A 27,783-nucleotide genomic window follows, 5' to 3' on the forward strand; every position below is an offset into this window, starting at 1 on the left:
TCCCTTTTTTAATCGATTTAGAAAGAGAATAAAAAACAATACGACATTGGCAATAATAAACGATCGCTGCAAGATATGCGAAGAGATTTCCTATGGGGCATGTACGAGTAGGATTCTAATCGATAGATCGCGCGCATCCAATTGCTGCAAGATATGCGAAGAGATTTCCTGTGGTACATGTACGAGTAGGATTCTACTCTACTTATACTCTACTCACTATATAATGTATATATAACTGGTACTCTTCACGTCGCTGTGTTAAGCCAACGCAAATCGCACGCCCTCTTGTGTTCACCGGTATGGTACCCTGTCTCATGTACAGCGAAATTAATACGAACAACCGGAAGTGGTACAAACTATTACCATGTCATTGATGAGGAATGGGGAAATCCCTGTTTGGCAGAGGAAATTTCGAAATATAGAGTTATCGTGTGGGTTCTCTATTGTTATTTATATTAATTTTTTCACTGGGTCAGCAGGTATTTTGCTTGGGATTTTCCTATTGCGTGACACCCTCGATATTTTTGGAACGATGCAATAATCAGACGTTGAGATTGCAAAGAAGACCCTCTAGCTAGTTCTGCCCAAATTCGGATTATATTTATCTGTCAGTCAGTCGCAACACTGTTTACTTCTATAAACGTAGTCGTACGATTCGAATGCGATACTTGATCAGCCAATAGTTTGTTGCATGGATGGTTTTGTAGTATTTGCAAGGTAAAATCAAAACTCACAAGAGGTAAGTTACCCCCAATTTTTCTTTCTCTAAGGTTTTCTTAAATTCCTTTCTCCATCATCATGTCCATGATCATCATATTAAATTAATAATAAATAATAATTAATAATTAATAATTAATTATTATGGCTAGTATATAGGCTAGAGTAGTACGTACTAGTAGTAGTAGTAGTAGTAGTATAGTAGTAGTAGATGCATTGCCATTGCATTGCTACTGCTTGCTGTTGCATTTTTGACGGCACGGACCACGGGGTCTGTACTGTTTGTATGATTGTTCATTGACTTTGTTGTAGAAAACCACAGCGGTACATTTGACAACCGGTGGGTATTTTATTTTAAAAAGTTATTAATAATATTTTTATTATTAAATTATACTACCTATGAGTTATGACCTAGGACTCCGGAGTAGGTAGTAATTATTGTGTGCGTTAGTTAGTAATTCCACGGTAATTCAAACTGGGGCTCCGTGTATATTCATTTAATTAAAAACAAAATTGACATTTGCAGAGAGCCCAGCATGCCCAGAGTAGTGTCACAGGGTGTGTAGTTTGGTTTGGTGGTAGGAGGGAATCCGGCACATAATTACTATTATAGCACTATAGTTTCTAGAAGTTCACACAGAGAGTCTGTAATGTTTGGAACAAACTACCAGCTGTATGTAGTTGTTCATTCTCATTCAACTAACATCTTCAAAAATGGCACCTCACCAAAAACATTGACATGTACAGTTTTGCAGGATGTTCACCACAGGATATATGGAAATATTAAGTTCATTCTCTTCTGCTCTCACATTTGACTTCGCTACTTCCATTGCATTCAGTACTTTTGCAGTAAGTTTTGTGTGAATATGGATGGGCGTTTTATAAGGCTTCATTTAGCCTTCATTGTGCAGAGCCCGAATCTACAGGTATACAGGTAAGTAGTGCTGTCCTACTCCTACATACAAACGATCACCCCTTTTTTTTTTTTCAATCCTGATTTTGTTGTCTTTTGTTTTATTCTTGATCTTTGCACTCAAAGGTAAAGGTTATAACAAACAAGGTGATGATGCCGTTACCATCAAGAGATAATCCCCCCGGTTCCAACTCATCAGCCGAGTCTGACTTTGTTATTCTCCCGAGACCCTCCCTGGGGAGTGGTAACAGTGGAGGACCCGGGAGTCAACAACACTCTGATAACCAGCAACAGCTTCGGTCTCAGTTCTCATCTCCGGCATCGCCAACAAATGGAGGAACAAACTGTGTCACGATCATGCAGTACGAACAGTTGGTGAGCACAGCACGTGCCATGAAAGAAGAGAATCAAATGTTGAAAGGTATACAATCTGAAATCTACAGCTCTCACGAGAGAGCAATTAGGCCATATCTTTACAAAAGTAAAACAAGTAGCCACTAGCTGGTTACAAGGAAACCTCACTGTTCAATTTGTTAATTTGTGTAAAGGTCAGGAAAAAGTAATGGACTACTTTGATTGTTGTACATTAGCCGGTACAGAACCAGAAGTATAAAACTACTGTACAGACTCCAGTACATTTGTTTTTACTAATGATTTAATATTGAGCTATATTTTACACCTGAAAGTGCTTCATATCAGACAAAACACTGAGACTATCTTTATAAAGGCAGTGGACACTATTGGTAATTGTCAAAGACTAGTCCCCACAGTTGGTGTATCTCAACATATGCATAAAATAACAAACCTGTGAAAATTTGAGCTCAATTGGTCATCGAACTTGCGAGATAATAATGAAAGAAAAAAACACCCATTGCACACGAAGTTGTATGCGTTTAGATGCTTGATTTCGAGACCTCAAGTTCTAAATCTGAGGTCTTGAAATCAAATTCGTGGAAAATTACTTCTTGCTCGAAAACTATCACACTTCAGAGGGAGCCGTTTCTCAAAATGTTTTTTTTTTACCATCAACCTCTCCCCATTACTCGTTACCAAGTAAGGTTTTATACTAATAAATATTTTGAGTAATTACCAATAGTGTCCACTGCCTTTAAAAGATGATTGGAGAATTGTACTGTAGTGATTAATACTGTAAAATCTCAGTTTGCATAAGGCCGACACACATATTAAGATCAAACTTTGATCTTTGTGAAATATCTGGCCCTGAACATTCAAGATTTTTTTTTTTTATCCAAAGATGTGTTGTTTTTGTTTTTCTCCAGGACAACTAACTGATATGACGAAGACCATTGAGTCACGTATTGAGGACTTTACCAAAGGGAAAAACAACTGTAAACTAGCCAAGGAGAAATTTAAGGAGCTACGACAGAGTGCTCAAGAAGAAGTCACCCGGTTAAGGAACCACATCGTCGAGTTGGAGACAGAGTTGAAAGAACACAAGAGTGGGGTATGTGTTAACACTAACCAATCCTCCCAATCTATATTCAAGGAGTTGTTTAAAATGTATTGACATTTTGGTTAATAAGGCCATACAAATATGACCATACCATATGTCCATTATGAAGGTAGAATACCATATCACTACAACAAAGAAACAGCCCCCCCTACCCCCCCCACCCAATTTTTTTTTTTTTAAAGAATCAATAAATAAATAAATCAATCAATAAATTAAAAAAATATAATTATGTTAATAAGAAAAAAATCACACAATGGGGACACACATTCTCTAGACCTTATGCATTGACGTCATCCAGCCGCCAACGAAAAACAGTGACGAAACAATCGAGACGCACAGATTTGTCCGTGCGGCGCACAGTATTGGCCAATGAACAACTTCCTTTTGACCTCTAGGTGAGGGCGCCCTACTAAAATAATGCCATGTGCATAAGGTCTATTTGGAGAAATCAGTTGATCTTTTCGTTGTAACTGTGTAGTTGAGAACCTCCCACAGACTTTATACACAAAACTTCTCGTGGAGCTAGCCAGTCTTTAGAATTCACCTATAAATACCTTTTGCGTTCCCTTTTCAGAAAACAAAGGAAGGCCCAGCAGATGCCGAAACAAAAATCAAAGCACTGGAGGAAAAGGTTGAACAGTTGGAGCAAGAGTTGAAAAGTAGTCAGGAAGAGGTATATCAAGATGTTACATCAGTGCCTTATTTACTCATTTTATAGCTCAATACAAATATAAAGCCAGCAATTTTGGTTTTTACCCATACACCTATGTGTGTTAGCGCTGTATACTCAGTACTTCCTCGAGTCCTGTGTTACTCAGGTGGGATTCTTTATGGGTTTGAATCCCACCCGAGTAGCATGCCTGTGATATTTTTTTCACAGGACTCGGGGAAGTACTGAGTATACAGTGCTAACACTCATCGGTGTATGGGTAAAAACCAAAATAAATATTCTTTATCCCCGATGCAAATTTAACATCTATAATATAAAGCCAGAAATTACAGGGAGCCCCTTAAGCCCCATGTGGCTCTGTTGCCACATGTGTTGGGGTCCGAAGACTAATGTAGTATGGGGGTCCAGAGCGGCTGCTAAATACTGGAAATGAAGTTTTAAAGACACACAGGTTCTGTTTTCTCTCCGCCAATGTAGTTGACCCTTTATTGAACTGTTGAGTGACCTAACCTGCACAATTGATATCTGATGAAGATTGTGCAGGCGGGTGATAAAATACACAAAGATACATTAATTAAACTCCTGCTTTAGTACGACAATACTTAGGACCTCTCAATATCAATTCAACTCTTAAAATCTCAATAGACACTAGACTCAGTTAACTGGGATATATTAATGGCACAGCAGTACTGGGCAATGGGGATATGAGACACAAACATACATCGTTGAGCGCCCAACTTCACTTACACCATTTTCACACAGAAATAAACACCCATTCCCCCAATGTCCAACAGAGCCATTGCCATACATACATCCGTCCATACATAGCAACGTTAACATTAACTTCTACATGTACCCGACTGCGCGTGTATGTATGTACCGCAACACAGCATAGCTTATAACGCTAACCAACGCACATGTATATCCTAAAGCGTCACCTCCAAATCTGTGACCCACACAAGTTTTCTAACTGTAAAATTACACTTTTTAGTCAATGAAACTCCCCAAAACTACAACAGAATATGAATCTATGGATATTTGCGGATGTAATGAAAATAAGCATGAGTCAATAACATTGCATTATAATGATTACAGGTAAATAAAAGTTTCAAAACTACAGATAAAGTTTGGCATCCTCACTAAACTTCAAAGGTTGCCACCCTGCATCCTCAGCGGAGAGAGAATAACTTTATACTATAACAATTGAACAATTGCTCCAATAATAAAGGAACAACTCCTCACACTATGATAGTGCCTTTTGCAAAATTTAAAATGGCCTTGCCCTCTCAAAGACAGGCATTGAATTTTGTCTTGAAGAAAGGGGCACAGTCATGTTCCTCAGGTTAGGGGTACTTCTATGTGGAAAATTAATTTTGGGGGAACTTTGCAAAGGGCACCATTGCAAAACCACAGGGCACCATGGCAATTGCTGTTGTAGCAGTGGGTTATTTTGAGGCCTGCAAAGACGAATTATATTTGTTGTCTATGAATTTAGTAACTTTCACAAATAACAACTGGATGTTTGTTTTCTACTCCCTAAAGGTCGTTGTTTCCATTGCGTCGGATAATTCTAAAGCGTCTGATACCAAAGATCAACCATCCATAGTGACACAACTCAACAATGATATTGAGGATATCCAAGCAACCCGACTGGACTTTAAGACAAAGAACGCAGATTTAGAGCAAGCGCTCCAGAAGTCTGCGGCAGATCTGAAAAATTTCAAACAGAGACTGGAACAGCTTCAGCTTGAGAAGCAAGATTTGCTCTCGCTCAATAATGAGCTGCAGACTATGGTGTCAATATACAGCAGGTCTGGTAAGAGACCGCAGGCCAACCCGTCCGTGAGAGACGCTGGTGTTGATCAAACGATGGAAGAAGTTGAATCAGAGTTCACTTTCGAGAGACCTGGAGAATCATTCTCTGGAGCTGGCGAGCAGGAGGCTGCTCAGACAAATAGAAGCAAAGGTAGCTCACCCGGGGTTGTGGCAAGCCCCACTACTGTTGTACAGAAAACAAACATAGCCCTTCAGGACGTTTTGCTTCAGCTTCAGGCAGAGCGGGAGAAAGTGACCAGTTTGATGGAAGACTTGAAGAAAGAGAGAGAGGACCGCAATAAAATTGAAACGACATTAATGGAGCAACTGAATGCGTGCAGTGGGGAGCATCACACCGCTGTGGAAAACCTGAATCATAAACACCAGGAGCAGGTGTCGGAGTTGTCTAGGAAACTGGATGAACTGGCCATTGCAAATCAGGTAGTTCAAACTTTGCGATCATGATTTATTATTGATACATGGATGCTTATCAGGTCATCACTCAACTTGACAATGGGGTCATCGAAATTGTCTGCCACTCAGGTCATTAAAATTATTGATCAAGAATTGAAATTGTTGGCCTGGTCAAAAAATATTGATCAGGTCATTAAAGCCATTGGACACTTTCGGTAAACAGTATTGTCCAAAGGCCAACACTTCGTGTATCACAACTTATATATAAAATAACAAACCTGTGAAAATTTAGGCTCAATCGGTCAAACGGAGTCGAGAGAAAATAATGGGAAAACCCACCTTTGTTTCCGCACGTTTCGCCGTGTCATGACATGTGTTTACTATAATCCGTAATTCTCGTTGCGAGAATTGATAATTGTTTTAATGTTTTCTCAAAAAGTAAAGCATTTCATGGGATAATATTTCAAGAGAAGTCTTTTACCATTACCTTCTGTAAACCCTGTGTTATTTGTAAATCTGTGAACTTTTATTTTTTTTCTGTTCCGAAAGTGTGTAATGGCTTTAAAATTGTTGATCGAGTCATTGAAATTGACAATCAGTCATTCATTTTTTTGATCAGGTTAAGTACATTGTGTTTTTTAGTTTGTTTTTACACATTGTGTATCTTTACTGTCATTGAAATTGGTGATCAGGCCATTATCCCGAAAATTGTGATTACATGAAGTTACGTTCAGGTATTTGAAACAATTGAACAGGTTATTAATACTGTTGATCAGGTCCCAGAAGAAACCTTACTGTTATTACAGGGAAAAATTCACACAACTTTGTTGCTCAATCTATCAGGCATCAAATAAACTGGAAAACAAACACTAGGGAACATTAGCACAGTTTGCAAATTGGCTGTAAATATTTCTCACTATCGGGTTCTTGGTCCCCGTTCGCCTTTTTCTCTTAGGAACCACATTACAGTCTTGAACTTAAACATCAAGTGCGGAGCCTGGTTTGTGAACTTCAAGAAAGAGAGAGTGTGTTGCAGCAGACAGAGGCCACAGCTACGGACCTTTGTGCTCAGTAAGTAGAAATTCAAATGTTTTTTTTAGTAGAACTGATGACTAAAGGTGTACACTTGGATATTTTTAAAGGTAGTTATTCAAAATAAGTGTTAGCATAAAAACTTACTTGGTAAAAACGAGTAATGGGGAGCTGTTGTTAGTATAAAACATGGTGAGAAACGGCTCCCACTAAAGTAACATAGTTTATAAGAAAGAGACCATTTCTCACTGAAATATTAGTACACTTTAGGCCTAAGCCTTTTTTAGGCATCTGAAAGCAAACAAATTTGTGCAACAAGGTTTTTTTTTTTTTCATTGTCCTCTTGAAACTTTGATGACCGATAATGCGATAACTTTTGACAGATTTGCTATGTTTGGATACACCAAGTGAGAATACTGATCTTTGGCAATAACAAAAGGTGTCTAGTGCCTTTAAACACTCATTCGCCGAGGAGCCTTGGTCAAGTGTAAAAACAAAACCACTTTCGATATGAATGTAAATCCCCAGTAAAGGCCAATCCTATCATCTATAGTAGATGTATTACACACTTCAGCAAACAATTACAAATTTCCCTTTCACTGCCTAATATTGTAATGACAATTTAACGCAGACTAATGATATCTTTACCCACATAGTCTTAAAGGGACATGCAGAGATGCCAAGTTCAGAGGCCAGCTATGCGTGAGATTTTTCGAAGCCTAACCTTTTTGTACACACGTGCGCAATATGGCAACGCATTGTCGTTATTTTTGTAGTCGGTCTGGCCCCAATGCGTGAGAAAATTGTTGTGGCGCGTGAAAGCGTAAGACAGACCCCTAATTCGCGAGTCTCACGCCTAATGAGTGAGACTTGGTAGGTCTGGACACGTTGCCTTGGATCGGTCGAGTTGGTCAATAAAAAGCGTTTAAAACCATTTGTATGAAATCGATATGGTTAGAAAGATGTTTTTAAAAGGAGAATGTGTATTTGGTTAACTGCAAATAATAATAGAAAGAAGTTATGCCCATATTGTGCATTTACATTACATAAATTATCATATTGACAAATTTCTCCAGGGACAATGTATTTCTCATTGAGGGGCTTTCCTTGTAAAGAGTAACTGTACACAGACATTATACACTATAATGTACTTGATATGTGTAGGCAGCTACTGTACACAGACATTATAAACAATATGTATAATGTGTACATGCACAGTGTGTCTGGACATACAGTCATACAAAAATTGAAGCTTCCTTTGTTATTGCTCATCCAGGGCTTAAAAGGGGATTCCCCATGCCTGCACCACATGTGGCAATCAGGATAGTGTCAGTAGTTATAATAATTCATAATAATAATAATAAAATAAGCCATATAACTAGTGTACAAGACCCTTTACCAGACGCAGCAACATGAAACACACAGCAACAAAAGATTTCATAAAGTGAACAAATGTAGGTGTGGACACTTTGTTGTAGAATTGACTCAAATAGTACACAATATTGTCTGCTAACTTTATTGTTGATTTACAGGGGGAAAAATTCTGATTGGGTGTGGACAGATTTTTTTTATTTCCCTTTCCTTATTTTCTTTCCTTACATTTAAAGGGTGTATGTACTTTCTGTAGGACAAAAAACACAATGTCCACAGATTTACACTTAACTTACACAGTTTGAAGACAATGATAGTAGAAAGTTTCCCTGAAAATATTACATGCTGCGGTGCTGTAGTTTTTGGGAAATGCGTAAAATAATGTCATGAAAATAATGTTCGTCTCATCAGACGAAAATTATTTTAAGCATTTACAAACGTATTTTCATGACATTGTTTTTAACTCATTTCTCAAAAACTACAGCACCTCAGTAAGTAATATTTGAAGGGATGCTTTCCACTATCATTATCTTCAAACCCTGTAAGTTTAATGTAAATCTATGGACATTTTGAAAAAGTACCCAAATCCTTTAAAAGTGACATTAGATGTATGCAAGTTGTTACAATTTCTTTTGGTAAACCTGTCTTGAGATAATGTTTTAGGCCTGGAATTATGTGATTCTAACCTTAATAAAGCGCCAACGTTTTCTCAATTCTTACTGGTTTTTGTTGTTTAAAAACAGTAAAACCATTTATAAAACGCATAGAACCGTGAGGTCTCACAGTTCATTTCTGTCTCTATAATGTTGTACTTTTGTCTATTTTGATAATGCAAGTAATGTATTTATCCCTTTGCTGAACTTTGACCCATGTAGAAATGAAGCCCTAAAGGCCAAGATTGCTTTGTACCACGATGAGCTTGAAGAAGTCAGGAAACAAGACACTCATATGATTGAGAGTCTACGTCAGGAGCTGATGAGACAACAGACTACTGTCCAACTAGAAAAACAGAAGGGGCTCATAGAAAGGTAGCAAATCTTAATCTTCTAATAAAGTGTAATAACAAATAGTTTTTACATGGCGCAGTTAACAATAACCGTATCAATGCGCTTAAGATTATTGTCCTTGTCACTGGGCCAATCTTTAATCTTATTCAGCTCCCTGGGTAGTACCGGTATAGAGCCCTGAGCTGCCGTGGCACTCCACTTCGCTGAGTCCCGGTGTTCGAATACACGTGAGCCTTGCACAGTTAATTGGTGTTTGCACTGTTCAATGTTCAATGAAACAAATAAAATATACCCCTATATCACTTTGTTAAATACATGTAGTTACTTTCTTCATTTTCCAATACAGAATCGACTATGAAAAGCTGAAAACTGACCATGACAAACTGAATGCTGAATACGCTGATCTGACAAGAAGGTTTACGGATATTCAGACCACCAGAAGAAAGGTATTTATTCCAAACAATTAATCCCAAACCCGCTGTTGTAGAGTAGACTTTCAGAATCGAGAGACTTCTCAGTCTTGAAAAAAACTGTCCTACCTGGGTGAGAGGTAGGAAGTTGGCCGGGATTCGCTTAATGGATCGAGGGGACTACTCGATTCTAACTTGACTACCGTGAAGTGAGTTTTTAACAGGGGTTAGGTTGCATTTCTTAAATTATTTTGCGATTGTGTCCTTACAGACGGCAAGTACAGCTGCCTTCAATGAGCTGCAGGAGGAGAGAGATAACTACTTAGCTCAAGTGATGTCAGCAGAGGAGGCAATTGGGGCAAAGAATTCCCAACTTGAGAATGTCCGACGAGAACTTGACAAAGTCCGTCGGGAGTTTGGAGAAACCAAGATCCAACTAGACACCATCCCAGTACTCGAGGCACAGGTAATAAAGTCAGAATCATCTTTGCTGTTGTGTCCAAGGTGTTTTGTAAGCTTGGGTGTGATCCCTGGCTATCTGGCAGTTAACGGTTTTATGGCTTCTGTCTGGCACTCTTGAACAAAGATATTGATACGGAAAAATAGGGCTAGATAGCAGATCGCCGACACGTAAATCCAGAGGTCATTCAAATCCGGCTTTACTCAACTTTTCTTTGTGCAACCCCAATTTAAATTAGATATCTGAACATGTATGACTTAAAGGTAGATGCATTTGTGTGCATGCAAGCAGAGGTATTTTTCATCATTATCATTTAGCGGTGGCAATCGAGATTCCATTCACACGGTCAAGCCAGAAGTGTTTATCCATCATCATGTTTGGAAGGTCGTCAATTTTAGACTGTAGGTCTACGCCTCTGTTAGGGCACGGAAGTCTCCAGTAGAACACGTCAGGTATGACCTGGTTTTTAGCACGAAAGCAGTGGCCAGCAAAAGCAGACTTTGCATTGAGCAACAGTAGCAGAGATTGGTGGAGAACGTCTCTGTAATCGTTACAATGAGACTCCTCATGATGTTGTAGCACTGACGATAATATGAGTTGGATATATCTGAAACCACCAACACCAATAATCAACACAGCTACATCCCCATTACATACAGTTTACATGACGTTTTTATTGTAATGAAGGGTGTATTGGACTTCAGGCGTTCAGTTGATTTGATGTTTTTTGGGGTTTTTTTCAGGCGGAAATCTACAAGAACGATTTTGACGCCGAGAGAGCAGCTCGCGAGAAGAGCCACACCGATATGGAATTACTGATGGTTGATATGGAGCGCCTCAGGGAGGACAACCAACGGATGCAGGAGGAGCTCGCCACTCACACCAAGGTACAACTACAGCATATGCAGAATCGTCACAGCACAGGCAGCAGTGGTGGTGGCTTCTATAATACCATCGTGCGCCCCTTCGTCAGCCCCCGCATCGGCAGCAGGCTCTCTGCTACTGATCCTCTACCAGAAACAGATTCTGATTTTGTAGGACTGGATGTAAGCCAAGTCGGGGACCGAGTCTTCGATGAAGCTGGGACCAGAGTTGTAAGTCAAATGCCCTATTTCACTCCATGGTTATAAAGAATCTTGAAAAAAAAAATTACAGTTGTAGTTTTGTGTGAATAAAATACTCATTAAAATACTCAATGTATTTTTCTTTGTTAAGAACAGATAATTGCAAGTTCAGTCTTATGGGTTCGCCATGTAATGGCTTGTTAGATATGGATAGCCATCATTGCTGATGTGCAATCTCGGGGAAATCTGTGCTCCGCAACACAGTGTACTCTGCTCATCAGAGAGCTGGGCGAAATTTGTTAGTTGAGGGCTGTGGCCCGCCCGGCACTGCCCATCATGACTACAATACCGTTACAATGTATGGATCAGTTTCATGTAAATTGTGCAAGCATTTAGTGCATTTTTTTGTAACCATTTTGTTTCTATTTCTTGACAGGACCATCGAATGTCAGCCTCGAATCACCCACCATCCTCCTCAGCTATCATCCGATGCCCTAAATGCCAAGATGAATTCCCAGACATTGATACTCTACAGATTCATATGCTGGACTGTATCAATTAGATGTCAGAGATAAAAACTCATTAGTGGTATCGAGCCAGGTATGTGGCAGAGGGTGGTCCCCGTACTCTAACACTCTTTTCCCGAGACTCACAGGACACAATAGGAAGGGGGGTACAACAAGCTGTTTATAACGGTGATGGGGTCCTCACCTAAAAGCTCAACTAGGAAATCGAGGGTGACGAATTCTGAAAAAAAATTAAGTTAAGTTCAAGCTGATATATAAGATCTCTGTATTTACGCTATTTGTTTACTATTTCTTTTTTCGAGGGGGGGGGGGTTTAAAAATTGTGTACGTTGTCAAGACATGAGAGAGAAACACCGAAGAAATTAAGAACAAAACCTTACCCGATGAACTGAAGCCAAGCTTTGTAAAAAATGTCATAGTATGGCAATTAATTCACACTTTATTATTAGAAGACCTACATGTACATGGCAAATCATTCTAAACACGATGTAGTTGGTTGTAAGGTTGGTACATACATACTGTAATTGAGTTTGCTTATTTCATCTTTTTAACTTTGTGTAAGCGTATCAGGCAAACATAGAAAATACAAACAGTATGCACAAATACATCTTTTGCACATCAAATAGGCTTACAAGTGCTGTCATATTGTAGTTGAATGCAACTCGGGGCATATTAAATTCAAAATAAGAATAAACGCAAACCAATTTGTTTCTTTTCTAATTTCTGGCGGTCGGAGAGGAGGTAAGGCACTGCCCCTGACTACAACATTATCAATCCATGGGGATTCGATATACAATGTATTGACTTTTTCCCAGGTGAAAATTTCATATTTTGCTATACATTTAATATAATTTGTACATATGTACGTGTGAATACGTTGTATGTGAAACAAGCATTTATACACTGATTGTTGAAATGTTTTGTATATTTGTTTATGTATCAATCTCATTTTCTACACAAACTAGCTCAATTACTTTTTAAGATTTTCTTGTTAATTATTGTAATTAACTGTACATAGAATCAGAAGAGTATTAAGTAGGAAATCAGAAGATAATAACTTTGCAAACATGCAGACGAAAAAAACAGACGCCAAAACAAGTATTTGACTTGAACATGTAAGTAAAAGTGGCCCATTTATAGAACACCTTTGTGCAAAACGTTACAATATGGCCCTAATGAGAAACTAAACCATATATCCAAAGTGCATGTTCGAGGTCGCACAATGTGGCCTGGCACATAACACCGTATTGAATACGACGTCACCGTTCAAATATCTGCCCTACAACATGGCGTCTGTGTGCATGTGCGTGCGTGCATGTGCCGTAGAAATCAAACCGGGAATGCTACGTGATGCGTGCTTCATTGATGTGTGCGTTTGGACGCAGATACGGTTCGCCCTACAAGATGGCGGCTTTCATAGCAGCAATGGGGTTATTCCATACGGTCTATTTGACAACTCAATTGATGGTTGAGTGCTGTGGTGCACACAGGCTCAAGCTCTAGTGTTTTCAGAGTGGACTTGGGTGGTGTAGAGGTTTCTTTCCTCGTCTGTCTAGGACCTTGGTTCCAATCTCGCAGGGGCATTGTTTACCTTGGGTTTTCAGTCCCTTTCTGTGTGAGTGGGTTTTCCAAAGAACAATTGTTCGCATATTTATGATTCCCTAAACAATGCACAGTACCCTAATCATCTGATGTGTCACGTTTTAACAACAAATACATCGGATGTACAAAAAAGCGTAATGTATCATGAAGAGGAAGAACATGTACCATCATCATGCTGCACCTTTCAGTTCAGTGGTGGTGTCATGGGGTGCAAAAAGGGTGCTAGACCAACTGGCAACAATAATCCAATGTGATCAACGTTTGAGCTATCTTTTATTTGTTGAGCATTTGTTAAAAGGTCGTATATGCAGTTCCAGGTAACTATAGTCTATATTTCACATTATTTAATTGATGTTAAAATTACATGTGGGATAAGGTGAGTGGACCATGTTTATGATACGGTGGTGTATGGGAGAAAAAATACACCTGTACATTTGTTATTATTTCATTATTTTCAGAAATGACATAAATATTACACAGTAGTGTTTGATTTGAAAAGGTTGTTTATATCTTCAACAAGATTAGGGTTCATACCAAAGACAGAAACTGTTGCTTAGCGGAAAAAGGTTACCAGCCAAAACACAATGGATGTGCATTATTGGGGGACTGGTTCCCTACAGATTACATGATTAGCATTTACCCAAAATTATACCCAGACAGTTCTTTCCGATGCCAATTTAATTGCGTTACTAAAAGTTTTCCCCATGTGTACAATAGCACCACCTTTTTGCAGATGAAAAAGCCAAACCTTAATCTCTAAAATCAGAGAAAGCTTATTTTTACACAAAAAAAGAAATATATGTAAATGCTTTGTGCCATCAAGACCATAAGAACTTTAAAAAATCTAATTGACATCAGTTGAAAGTTATGTATAAAGTGTTGATATTGTTTACCTGCATTTATTCACTAGAGTACAAAAAAATTTACAAATAATAGACCAGAAACGATAAAAATATAAGAAGTGGTCAAATTTCTTTATAATTTTTGTTTTTGTATGCTTGTTTACAGTGTATGATTCTAATTTATTTATAACCAATGGCATTGCGGTAATGTATTAACACAGCTGAACAGGCTAAACAAAGTCTCTCCCGCGAGTGATTTATTTGCCTGTTGGTTTGTGTCGATATGAGGCTAGACAATACAAACAATAAATTATTTAATAAATTAAATAATTGGTTGTTAAATAATTAGTGATTTTGTGGAGTCACCTACAGCTGTCGGGGTTGTAAAAAGTACTAATTAATTCAATGTAAAATAAATACTACTCCATATTTCAAATCATTTCTGTGTCAGTGACATTTATTAACTCATGTTGTGATAACACTTCACTAACTTCGCTTGCCACCACCAGTCTCGTTCAAAGACCACTGGGGTGGGCTAATGTACAAATTCTTGATTTAGGATGACATGAAGCATGACGGGCTGTTGGCGCATACCAGAGCTGCCAACATCCCCCTGATCCTGCAGAAAGTTCCCTGAAAATAGACCAATCTTTCTATGAGTGATAAACAAATTTGAAAATTTCCCTGATTATAACATCAATCTTATACAGCGCACGTACCTACCGATCAAGGTACTCAAGGTGCTGAGTAAATACAAACTTTCAGAAAGATTGGTTATTGCAGTGATGAATTTTTAGACCCAATTATTTAGCACCTTATAAGGGTTTACAAGGTGCTACGGCGCATACAGCAGCCACAGCCAGGAACACCGGGAATATACCAGGAACACCGGGGAACAACACACGCGTTACACAACACATGGGACCAACGGTTTTACGTCCCATCCGAAGGACGAAGCAATGGTTAAGTGTCTTGCTTAAGGACACAAGTGTCACGGCTTGGGATTCGAACCCACCATTTATGTCAATGTAATGCTAAAAGTCTCCCCGATTGTTGTACAAAATCTCCTTGATTGGGAGATGCAAATATTGGCAGCTCTGCAATATGCAAAGTCAGAAGTACATTCACACATATGGGGTTTGAGGTATTGCATGATGAGGTATCAATATATATCTGGTTTGCAGTAAGACCAGGGCCCAATTTCATAGAGCTGCTTAAGCACAAAATTTTGCTTAAGCAAAAAAATCCTTGCTTAGTAAAATCAGATAACCGGCCAAGACTCCGATCAATTGTTATGCTAAGTGAACAACAGTTAAATACCAGTCACAAGCAATGTATATGGCATGAAATTTTGGCAATTTTTTGCTTAAGCAGCTCTATGAAATTGGCCCCAGGTGTGTATCTAATTGCCAGGTAGATCTTGTTATTTTTAGTACAAGTTCAACATTTACAAAGATAATTTGCAATGGATTTACACAATAAAGCTACATTATTATCGATTGTCAAATCTTTAGTAAACAGGAAGAGGTGACTTAGGTCGGGGGAATGGTCCAATGTGCGGAAAATAAGTCTGAATCTCCGATGAAATTTTAACATGTATAAAAGGTTTTCATCGAGGAGACATTTAATTTCCTCTTCATTTTGGTTGTGAAGCCAAGGACGCTCAGAAAAGTGAACTTTATCACTGCACATCACTGCACTATCCAAGACCCCAATTGAGAGAAGAGAAGGAAGTTTCAGTTTTAGATGTGGGAGGGAAAACCCCAGAGAGTTAGTTATTTCAGGGAAAACAACTGCAGTCAGGTAGGGACTGAAAACCCAATCCACATAGTGCCCCCCCCCTGATTCCTAGAGGTGGAAGGTAAGGAAAGATACCACTACAATGTATGTAGGGTGTCATGGCCGAGGGATTACGAGCATTGAATTCGAATTCATGAATCCCAGTCTTGATAGTTCTTTCATTGAGCAAGATGCTCTACTATAATTGCTTCTCTCCACAAGGGGTACAAGAAAACTTCTTTTTCAATCAGTAAATCTCGCCTGGCTTGACCTGCATGTTCTAGTCAAAGAGAGACCAGGGGTCGATTTCACAAAGAGTTAGGACTCGTCTTATCTCGAGTTAGGACGAGTAACTTGTCCTAACTGAGGACTAATCTTGAGGTCTGCATGCTACAGTGCAGGGTTGGGACTCGGGTTAAGTCCTAAGATTAGTTTTAAGTTAGGAAGAATTTTATGAATTTTACGGCAACTTTTTCGCCGGACTTTCTTAACTAAATGCTGCAGGCTTTGGCTAGTCGTGTTTTCCTCTTGGTTTTTGATTCCCATTTTTGTTTTTTTCCTGTCATTCTGTGAGCACTTTGCAACCTTAAGAAAAGGCGCTACATTGTACATAAACTGGTGCTATTATTGTTATTATTATAATTAGTATTGCCTGTGAGGATAGAGTTTGGAGGGCAATGGCAGCTCAGGGTTATATACTTCCCAGGGAGCTGAATAAGATTACAGGAACACTATTGGCACAATAACCATTGAAGTGTCACTGTCACCTAGGCTGGTAATATTTAGAAAAGCGAGAGAATCTAGACTCTGAATCTCGGTGTGGATGGGTGGGAAACGGAGCATAGTCACTGTAGCAGTCATCCCACACTCCATCAGCGATCTTCCCTGCTTCCTCTTTTGAGACGTCTCGAGTTGCTATAATAGAAGCCACTGCTAGTCTCTTTACACAAGCCTAGGTGGAGAGAGGAATAAGTGTAGACAGTCAAGAAGGGTTTGAGGAGAAGTCAAATATCTTACGTTGCTAGGATTTGAAATTTATCTTAAAAATTAATTTTACCAAAATTGAAAACAAAACCTCAGTAGTGCACTTTAAAAAATAAACCTTGAACCTAAAAGAAATAACTGCAATTGTTTAAATTTGTCACGGATTTAAAATAGTATGTGCAATATGTGTATAAATGAATAACCAGTGCATACAGATAATGAAAAGAATTTGATTACGAGGTGAAATCTAGACTGTAATATCTCTAAGAGGCAAAGTCTCATTGTACACTATAACATGTCATTTGATATTTTTTCAGATTATTCATAGATTATTTCTACATAAAAATAAATCACAGCTTATAACTTATTTAAACAACAAGGTATTAAATGGCTGATAAATACATAGCTCGACCTGTAAAAGACTGTTTGTGCACAAGCTGATGCAAATCACATTGAGATTAAAGTTAATTTTAAAACTATTATAACAAATTTATTGTCATGGTAAACTACATGAAATTTGATTTTCTTTGTACAAGCCGAGTAAATAAAAGTACGGGCATATGAAAAAAATGGACAACAAGAACTGAAAATTATACAAAAATAACAGTGATTAAGACAACAGATTTGTAACAGATTTGTAAGGAAACATATAAATATAGCTATACATGTAGATCAGATTTATCTCAACCATCTACTCTTAAAAAGGGTTAATTACACTAGGAAAGAAAATATCCTACAATCTGTTGGCCTGGGACATACTTGTCGGATCCTACCTGAGCAATTCTGAACAATTCAAGGGCTATAAGAAGGGTAGAATGGATCACACAAAATTGTATTGAATCTCAATGTTATGTTTTTATAATTTTTTGCATACTTTTTGTGTCTGCTCCGACAATCCTGCTAACATGTTTGGTGGTGTGCTGGAGTTTTCGACAAGGCTTAAAGGAACATGTTGCCATAAATCGGACGAGTTGGTCTATACAAAGCATTTGTAACCGTTTGTTATAAAATGCATATATGGTTGGAAAGATGTTTTAAAAGTAGAATACAATGATCCACACAAATTTGTCTCGAAATTGCCTGGTTTTCCTTTTACTTTGCGAACTAACACAGTCAGTCATTTATCGTGTTAGTCGACGAGGTAAAAGGAAAACCGTGCAATTTCGGAGCATGTTTGTGCGGATCATTGTATTCTACTAAATTACATTATCTTTCTACCCATATGCATTTTATAACAAGCGGTTACAAACGCTTTTCAAAGACCAAGCCGACCGATCCTAGGCAACATTTTCCTTTCAGAAAGTGAACTAATTTTTGGTCGAACAAAGACAAATTGACCTCGATTGGACTTGAACATGCTATGTTCAGATTAATGTGCCAGTGCTCCACAAGCTGGGTCACATGTATCTCACCCTCATTTTGACGGTCTCCCTATTTTGTCAATATCTTTGTTCCGGGGTTTCTTGTGGGTAATTAATTGATCTATGTGAGAATTTCACTTACCTCATGATTGTATTTGGCACCAATGTTTCCCCGGTAAAACTTCTCACTCAGGAAGGAGCAGTCCCCACTTAAGTTAGCTGCACGGATCTGGGGATAAGAACACTGGAATGTTAACTCATGGATAATGAAAGTGTCAATAGTCTGGAATCAAGCAAGTTTAACAATACTCTGCTGGAATGCCAGCCCCATCGGACAACAATGCCCTGCAATCAATTAGATTTCGTTTCATTCAATAATGGTTGACAAAAAGCATGCCTGGCAGTACGGCAGTAAGCATCTGAAATTTGTGTTATAATAATACATACAGCATTTATAAGGTGCACTTTACTGAAAACACTCAAAGGCGCCGGTCAGGAAGAAGATTAGTACTTTAAAACATTAGGGGGACTGGACACTATTGGTAATTATTCAAAATAATTGTTAGCATAAAAACTTACTTGGTTACAAGTAATGGAGAGCTGTTGATAGTATAAAACATTGTGAGAAACGGCTCCCTCTGAAGTAACGCAGTTTTCGAGAAAGAAGTAATTTTCCACAAATTTGGTTTCAAGACCACAGATTTAGAATTTGTGGTTTCGAAATCAAGCATCTGAAAGCACACGACTTTGTGTAACAAGGGTGTTTTTTCTTTGATTATTATCTCGCAACTTTGAAAACCAGTTGAGCTCAAATGTTCACAGGTTTGTTATTTTATGCATAATGTTGAGATACACCAAGTTAGCAGACAGGTCTTCGACAATTACCAATAGTGTCCAATGTTTTTAAGTAGCTGTATGAAATTGTGCCGCCCTGGCATCTTTCCTAAAGTGTGTTCAAGGTTGCAAAATCTTTGTTCATGAATTATGGTTGTCCTGAGATCAACCAGTGGTTTGACTTCCCAGAACCACGACAACTCACAAAGAGAGATTATGGAAATAGTGTCCTTGCAAACCTCACTTGATTGTATTCCCAACACGCAAAGTTTCAAATCCTACTTAACGAGCAAGGGAAATGTCAAATTCAATTTTGTGACGTGTTATTTGTGAATGATGTTCTCATTTTCCAATAGATACAGGGCTCAAGTTTCACGCTGGATTGCAATCCGAGGCCAGTGGTTTTAGTGATGGGCCATTTAACTCACGATCTGAGTCTGACAGCTCTGGCCAATTTGTGTTTTTCAATTGAATATCAATATACCTCACTGTGTAATTTCTTGAACAGAAACAAATTATGCTCAAAGTGACTTTGAGTCTATTGAGTAAAGAAATATACGTAAAAAGAAACGTTACAGAATTGGTAAGAAACTAAAATCGTGAAGATCACAGATTTACATACAACTTACACGGTCGAGGATGTTTTTGCCACAGTATTGATTTGAAAAAGTGTCTCAAATAATAGTAAGAAACAAAGATACTATGTTAACATGGGAAACATTGGAAAATGTAAACTTGGGTTATGACCTTTACCTTTTCCATGACTATTTTGGTTTAGTGGAATGAGGTCAGATCCTTCAGCCATTTGTGGCCGCTATGGTCTCTTAAAATTACCTTTGGTAATTGCCAAAGACCAGTATTCTCACTTGGTGTATCCCGAGCTCCCAACATATGCATACAATAACAAATATGTGAACATTTTGACTCAATAGGAGACTTTCCAACGCTGGGTGGCAGCAGACATACCGGGCAAATTTCCATTGTTTACGTAGTTCTGAACATGCGCATAATTCTGACAACAATGGATTTACCCGGTAAGTCTGCTGCCCTCTATCATCCCAGAAAGTCTCCCATTGGTCATTGAAGTTGCAAGAGAATAATGAACGAACACACACCCTTCAAATACACATACTTGGGTGCTTTCAGATGCAACATTTTGACTCAATTGGTCATTGAAGTTGCAAGAGAATAATGAACGAACACACACCCTTCGATTACACATACTTGGGTGCTTTCAGATGCCTAAAAACAAGCTTCAGACCTGAAGTCATTTAATATTTCTGTGAGAAATAACATAATAATAATAATATCGAAGTCTTATATAGCGCACGTATATCTACCAAACAAGGTAGAGTGTCACGGCCGAGTGGTTAAGAGCATCGAATTCAAGTTCTGGTGCTAATTCACCGGAGTGTGGGTTCGAATCCCGGTCGTGACACTTGTGTCCTTGAGCAAGATACTTTACTATAATTGCTTCTCTTCACCCAGGGGTATAAATGGGTACCTGCGAGGGTAGAGGTTGATATTGTGAATGAAATGCTTTCGGAGCGCCACGGCAGCTCGGGGCTGTATACTCCCTAATGGGAGCTGAGAAAGATTAAAGGGATGTTTATTGGCCCAATGACCAGGGGACTATATAATATGTAAAGCGCATTGATACGGTTTATTGTGAAATGCGCTATATAAGAATTTGTTATTATTATTATTATTATTAAGGTACTCAAGGCGCTGAGTATATATACAAACTTTCAGAAAGATAGGTTATTGCGGTGATGAATTCTGAGACCCAATTATTTAGCACCTTATAAGGGTTTACAAGGTGCTACGGCGCATTAAGCAGCCACAACCAGGAACACCGTGGCGAACCCCTTCTCTTTACGATAAGTGCACTGGGTTCTTTTACATGCGTTACACAACACATGGGACCAACGGCTTTACGTCCCATCCGAGGGACGAAGCAATGGTTAAGTGTCTTGCTCAAGGACACAGTGTCACGGCTGGGGATTCGAATACACACTCTGCTGATCAGAAACACCAGAGTTTGAATTCGGTGCTCTTAACCCGCGTGGCCACGACACTTCCACACGACATCTTCCTCACAACTACAATACAATACTTCAGGAGAGCCGTTTCGCCTAATGGTTTAAGCTATCAACAGCTCTCCATTGCACATTACCAAGTAAGTCGTTATGCTAAAAATTATTTTGACTAATTACTGTGTGCCTTTAAATTACTCAAAATTAATGACAGTTACAATTACAGTCAATTGTAATTATTAGCATAAAACCTTACTTGGTAATGAGTGAAGGGGAGAGGTTGATAGTATAAAACATTGTGAGAACTGGCTCCCTCTGAAGTGACATAGTTTTCGAGAAAGAAGTAATTTTCCACAAATTTGATTCCGATTACTCGGAATTAATTTTGAAGTCTCAAAATCAAGCATCTGAAAGCACACAACTTCGTGTGACAAGGGTGTGTTTTCTTTCATTATTATCTCGCAACTTCGACGACCAACTGAGCTCACATTTTCACAGGTTGTTATATGTTGAGAAACACCAAGTGAGAAGACTGGTCTTTGACAATTTCCATTAGCGTCCAGGGTCTTCAAGTGTGGAATCAACATTGGCTCTTCTCTAAGATTGCCAGGATGTTCTTACCTCACTACAAGCTACTGCTTTAAGATCTGTCCAGTCCACTTGACTCTTAGTGTGGTCGTAAGCATGAACCAACTCATGGGTGAGAAGCATGCTGGTCAGGCGCTGGGTGGGACTCCTGTTCTCACATACAAGGATCTAAGAATTACACAAAAGAATAGTATTTTAGTTTTACCCACAGAGCTATATATATTGACTAGAGCGCTTACACCCCGTTATACACGCGCTAAGGTTTTGAAGCCTTGTGGGCGCATCCATGTTTATGTACAAACCAATACAAAAGCTTGAAATTTTGTACGGCAATTGTACGGCTATTTGCATAATAGTGCGTTTGTTCTTTTTTATGTGCCATCGAAGCAAAAATGCAGTAAATATGAACGCACAATCTGCTGATCAGCGCACAAACTGCGAGCGTCATGTGCGTCATGATTAAATGGCGCGTTTACTTTTTTTTAGTACGGCAATCAAGTCGAAGTTACGGTGTTTGTAGCGCGGACGTTTGCGAGTGGACAGTTGCGTACGTAAGCGCACACGCTGAATGTAAAATAATCGCGGCAATGTGTGTTCTCTTAAAATTCAAAATTCACGCAACACATCAAACATGTCTGCGCACAGGGTGGCTTCAAAACGCAGAGCAAGTTAGCGCTCTAGTCAATATATATAGCTCTATGGTTTTACCCCAGAATCAGGCACATTCTAGGCACGAAGAACTGCTCCTATGGGCAAACATCCTTAATACAGTGGATCACCAGAGCGTTCTGCTGGACCACAACATTGTGCCCAGCTATACAAAAAAAAATTCGTAAAGCATTTTGAATTTTCCAATTTTCCAAGCTATGAAAATTTTTTACGTAAAGCATTTTGAATTTTCCAATGGAACATTTCGTGTAAGTTTGTTGGAATACGTTCCTTCCAGTCAGACTTTTGAGACGCTCCTTTACAGCAATGTGTGATAAGCACAAACTCAACTGACAACTCGGGTAGATATTGAACCCACGACCTTGCCTAGTGACAAGATTTGTTTGTACATGATGTAATTAGCACAACAGTTTGCATGAAAGGAGAAGGCCAACCTGATAATAATAGAACAATAACTTTTAGATCGATTAGCTACTTAAAGGCAGTGGACACTATTGGTAATTACTCAAAATAATGATAAGCATAAAACCCTACTTGGTGACGAGTAATGGGGAGAGGTTGGTAGTATAAAACATTGTGAGAAACGGCTCCCTCTGAAGTAACGTAGTTTTCGAGAAAGAAGTAATTTTCCACGAATTTGATTTCGAGACCTCAGATTTAGAATTTGAGGTCTCAAAATCAACCATCTGAAAGCACACAACTTCGTGTGACAAGGGTATTTTTTCTTTCATTATTATCTGGCAACTTTGATGACCAGTTGAGCTCAAGTTTCACAGGTTTGTTATTTTATGCATATTTTGAGATACACCAAGTGAGAAGACTGGTCTCTGACAATGACCAATAGTGTCCGGTGTCTTTAAGTGAGTGACCTGCACAGAGTTTGTCGTTGCAGTTTGCTATGTGCTTTGTCAAAGATTGTTTCTTTACAACTCAAGCTGCATTTGGTAGGATGCCACTGAAATAAAGGGTTAACATACTAGAGAGGTTGGAATGACAAAATTATTAATTTTACCTCATTTCTGTTTGGGTCAAAGCCTCCATTGATATTAGTCTCGGTGGTACATTTCTCACAGGTGACTTGCTTTTCAATGTCAAACTCACTGTATAAGAACAACACAAAAACAAAAAAGGAAATAAAGGAGATTTCATGAGTACATGTATAAGTGATATTGATAGTATGCCTAATGTGGCTAACTATATTTATGTTAGGCTTTATTTCTATTTATAAAAAGGAAACACCCTTGTCACACAAAATTGTGTGCTTTCAGATGCTTGATTTCTAGACCTCAAATTCTAAATCTGAAGTCTCTAAATCAAATTCGATAAAAATTACTTCTTTCTTGAAAACTATGTTACTTCAGAGGGAGCCGTTTCTCAAGAGCTCCCCATTACTCGTAACCAAGTAAGTTGTTATGCTAATAATTATTTTGAGTAATTACCAATAGTGTCCACTGCCTTTAAATAATGTCAGTGGAAATGAAGGAAGTTAACAAAATACACAAAATGCATAAACATAAAATGCATGGGGTACTTGAACCCACCCCAAACCTCGTTCCCAGGGGTGATCGATCTCACCACGCCATCTTTTCCCAGCATGCCTTGATCGATCATAACCCCTGAAAGTGTAACTCCAAAATATCCAATTATAAGGGATATTACAATTAGCCCTGTGGTTGCTCTGTTCTGCGTTGGGCGTTAGTCGCGCACACGCTGGATGCGCTGTGTGTAATAAAGTCATAAACTTGCCTTGGCATTCAGTGTTGCATGACAAAAAAAAGTGAGCTTTTTGGAGACGCACTGCGTTTCAAATTTTGCGCGTATATGATAGCCAATCAAAGACAGCGTGATACGGCACGCTGCCCATGGTAGCGAGGTTGACCCACCCCCTCTTCCCCCTAAAAACAAAACAAAACAAAACAGATAAAAAATACACCAAAATGGAAGGTTCAATACATACATGGTACTTGTCAGCCTATATTAGTGTATGACAATGAAGTAAACACACGGAGCACAATTAATGTTAACTTACCTTCCTAATTTCTTCAATGATTCTAAAAGGGTCTTCACATTTGGATCTACAGAAAAAGGGGGAGAAATGTCACAATACATGTAGTTGCTTCATCCACAGCCAAAACAAAGGAGCTACATATTGTTCCCAGTAAAGATCAGTGACCTGCATCAAATCATTGATGGGGTGCTCAGAACTCAGTTCCCTGCCACCAAATACAAAAGGGCTTGAATCTTTTTGGGAAAGAACACTGCAAAAAACTGCAAAATATTTACTGGACCTTTTTTTTTTTTACAATCTAAAAGATTTGTCTCCTTCATATTATTATTAAGAATTCTTTAATACTCAACTTGTAAGTTTACTTTTTTTTAGAATCTTAATACATGTAGTCAAAATTTGTATAGGAGATCACTTGTACAAAATATACAGTAAAACCCAGTATCACTCAGTAAAAGTAAGTCATAAAAATAGTTAATTAGTTTTAAATAAAAAATACAACATCACATCATGAAAACAAAATCCCACATTAAACATTAACAAAACAAGTTAAAGATATATCGGAGAGTAGGCCTACTTTCTTTTAAAAGACATTATAACACTATGATAGTTGGTTATGGTAGTGTCAGTGAAAATAATATGGATGTTCTGTTAATGTTATCATTTAATTAATATTATATTTTTTCTTCAAATATAATGAGGCTATTTCTTCATTGTCATGATTGTCTTCTTTACAAAAGCTGGCGTGGGCCTAGTTTGTATTTTGGGACCAAGCCAGCAGAACCAGCCCAGAACAAAATTAGGATACTTTGCCAACTTTAACTAAATATCCTGACTATTTATTCAGAATCATTAGAACCTCTTGAGTTTTGAGTAAGGTGATCCCTTTGTAGTTGCGATAACCCAACCCTCCTCCCAACGGTCGCGGCCGGCCGGGGGAGGGTTACGTAAATCGCAAATATTCCCGGATAACTTTCCGTATGGCGCCACCACTTTTTCACTCATTTTTACAAAAAGGGATATATCAATCAGGTAAATTAGATACTATATTATTTTATTTCGAATGAAAAAGTGGTGGCGCCATACGGAAACTTTTCCATATTCCCTTTGCAGCACAAATTTTCGCTTACTAAGATGGTGCAGCGTTGCGTCACAGCCGTAAGGTGCAAGTGAAGAAAGAAAGAAAAATAATAAACAAAGTGGGGGACAAAAGCTGAGAAGTTGACGAAACCCCAAAAAGCTAGGCCTACAACAACGTACGTGTACCATCTACGGAAGGGTGCACTACGGTGCAGGTAAATAAAAGCCAGAACGAATGTCGTGGATACATTGATTGATTGGGGAAGGGAGGTGTTTTGATGGCCATACCTGTCGAAAAATCAAAGCCCATTAATTAAGCTAAGCTTGAACCCAAATTCAAAAAAGTGACTATGATTATTAGACAACTAAAAAAAGTAAGCTTTTGATGAACAGAAATACGTACGTCGTTGAAAGGCAAACTTTATCCTGCGCAGACAAGAGCTGTGCTGATACGACGCATATATTCCCCTTTTTTCTTCTTTGGCAGCAGTTGATTGAACATTCGATGCATCCTTGTGGTCATCGGCGTTATTGGCTTCCGTTGATACTGTTTTACATTGTATTTCTGTTGTCGAACTAGCTGTAACTGCAGGCAAAGTTGGACCGATTTCTGTTTCGGGATCGTCTGCGGGCGCCGCCATCTTTGTTTTTTCTTTTTTAAACAGCGCCATCAAGTGCCCTGATTTTGTAAAGTGTTTGCCGTTCAGGGCTCGTTTTATTTTTGTCCTACATGTGACTAAAGTTCTACCTGTTATGAACACCAGAACTCACAAATATTTTTTGTGGAATTATTATTTTACGCCTGTTACCATATTGAAAGATAAGCAATATTATGGTTATCAATAAAATCAGAAGCCTACTCCAGCCTAACTGCGGCTCTATGGTCACAGCAGGCCATGGTTTAGTTTGTTTTTCCGACACTCTAGAATGCTGGTGGTCGTGGGTTCGAGTCCTACTGGACTCTGAAAGCACTCAGTTTAGAATTGTAGCAATAGTCCCATATGTATGTGCAGGGCAAAACATAAACCAGTTGACTTATCAAACTCACCTTGCCGGTACACACGGTCGCTTCACCTTGCTAGTCGCTTCACCCGGGGAGTAGAACCATGCTGCCCCCGTGCTGAACACGTTTCTGTCTGATTTGCAGATGAAAAACGGAAAGGCATTGTGGGAAGGAATGGCGTACACCCCCCCCCCCCCCCCCCCCCACTCTTCCCACAATGCCTTATAGGGCCATTCAGCAAAGCTCCATACTATACAATTAGCCGCCGCCACTGTAGTGCATGCAGACGGCGTTTCATCCCAATCATCCTCACCAGCTTCGTCGTCAAGGATGGACGTCGCCTGACGACCCAGACAAGAAGTTTTAGGGGTCACTTTTGCGGCGCTGGGATGGGGTCCGGTCCCGCTCTGTGGTGCAATCTTAGGGCCATTTAATTAGCCTTCAAAATTTGAGCAGAAGAGTTAATATTGAGCAATGGCAGAACACTGACAGCGCGTCATACAGTTGCAGTAACTATAGAGAACTAAAAAGTATGGAGATAACACGCACGTGCGGGGGAACATCCCCACCCCCATGATGGATACCAATATGACGGAAACAGGGTTTGGTCTTCACAGCGCAAAACTTGAGCCTCATGATAAAGATGGCCAAAGACATGGGGGACATTATATTGTGTCCCCCACCCTCCAAAAGGGGGTGGGGGTAGGGGACACTAATTTTGTCCCTCCCACTCTTTTATTAAAAGAGGTGCTGGTGAACAATGGAGCATTTAGGTGTGAAGCCTTAACGGTGTAGGGTCCGGGCCCGCATAAAGGCCCATGAAGATAATTTGCATTTTATATGCTCTTTCAAGCTATCTATATAAGGCAAATTTTGAGGGGGACATGATATAGTGTCCCCCACCCTCCAGAAAGTAATGTCATCCGTTTCCCCCAGGATTGATACCCATCTCAAAAACATTGGATACCCGACTGCAATGAACACGTTGCCTTGGATCGGTTGAGTTGGTCTAAAAAGCGTTTGTAACCGTTTGTTATAAAATGCAATATGGTAAGAAAGATGTTTTAAAAGGAGAATACAATGATCCACACAAATTTGCTCGAAATTGCGTGGTTTTCTTTTTACT

General features: G+C 39.0%; 2 protein-coding genes across 2 annotated transcripts; one reads left to right on the plus strand and one right to left on the minus strand.

Moving 5' to 3' along the window:
* Positions 1–358: 358 nt before the first annotated feature.
* On the plus strand, positions 359–14,757 carry LOC117303715 (optineurin-like). The gene is made up of 11 exons (XM_033788014.1): positions 359–739; positions 1,757–2,051; positions 2,911–3,095; positions 3,679–3,777; positions 5,317–6,030; positions 6,959–7,074; positions 9,282–9,434; positions 9,760–9,859; positions 10,095–10,289; positions 11,027–11,377; positions 11,784–14,757. Exons 2-11 carry the CDS (start codon positions 1,781–1,783, stop codon positions 11,907–11,909), a joined length of 2,310 nt encoding a protein of 769 aa, XP_033643905.1. The 5' UTR covers positions 359–739; positions 1,757–1,780; the 3' UTR covers positions 11,910–14,757.
* Positions 14,758–16,473: 1,716 nt separating this feature from the next.
* On the minus strand, positions 16,474–26,351 carry LOC117303723 (mitochondrial inner membrane protease ATP23 homolog). The gene is made up of 6 exons (XM_033788026.1): positions 26,058–26,351; positions 24,599–24,644; positions 23,582–23,669; positions 21,934–22,068; positions 18,585–18,671; positions 16,474–17,049 (listed from the first exon to the last, which is right to left on the minus strand). The coding sequence occupies exons 1-6, from the start codon at positions 26,323–26,325 to the stop codon at positions 16,861–16,863; spliced, it is 813 nt and encodes a 270-aa protein (XP_033643917.1). The 5' UTR covers positions 26,326–26,351; the 3' UTR covers positions 16,474–16,860.
* Positions 26,352–27,783: the final 1,432 nt, after the last annotated feature.

This window comes from Asterias rubens, chromosome 2 (genome assembly GCF_902459465.1).
Source record: "Asterias rubens chromosome 2, eAstRub1.3, whole genome shotgun sequence".
In the NCBI taxonomy this organism is placed as follows: domain Eukaryota; kingdom Metazoa; phylum Echinodermata; class Asteroidea; order Forcipulatida; family Asteriidae; genus Asterias; species Asterias rubens.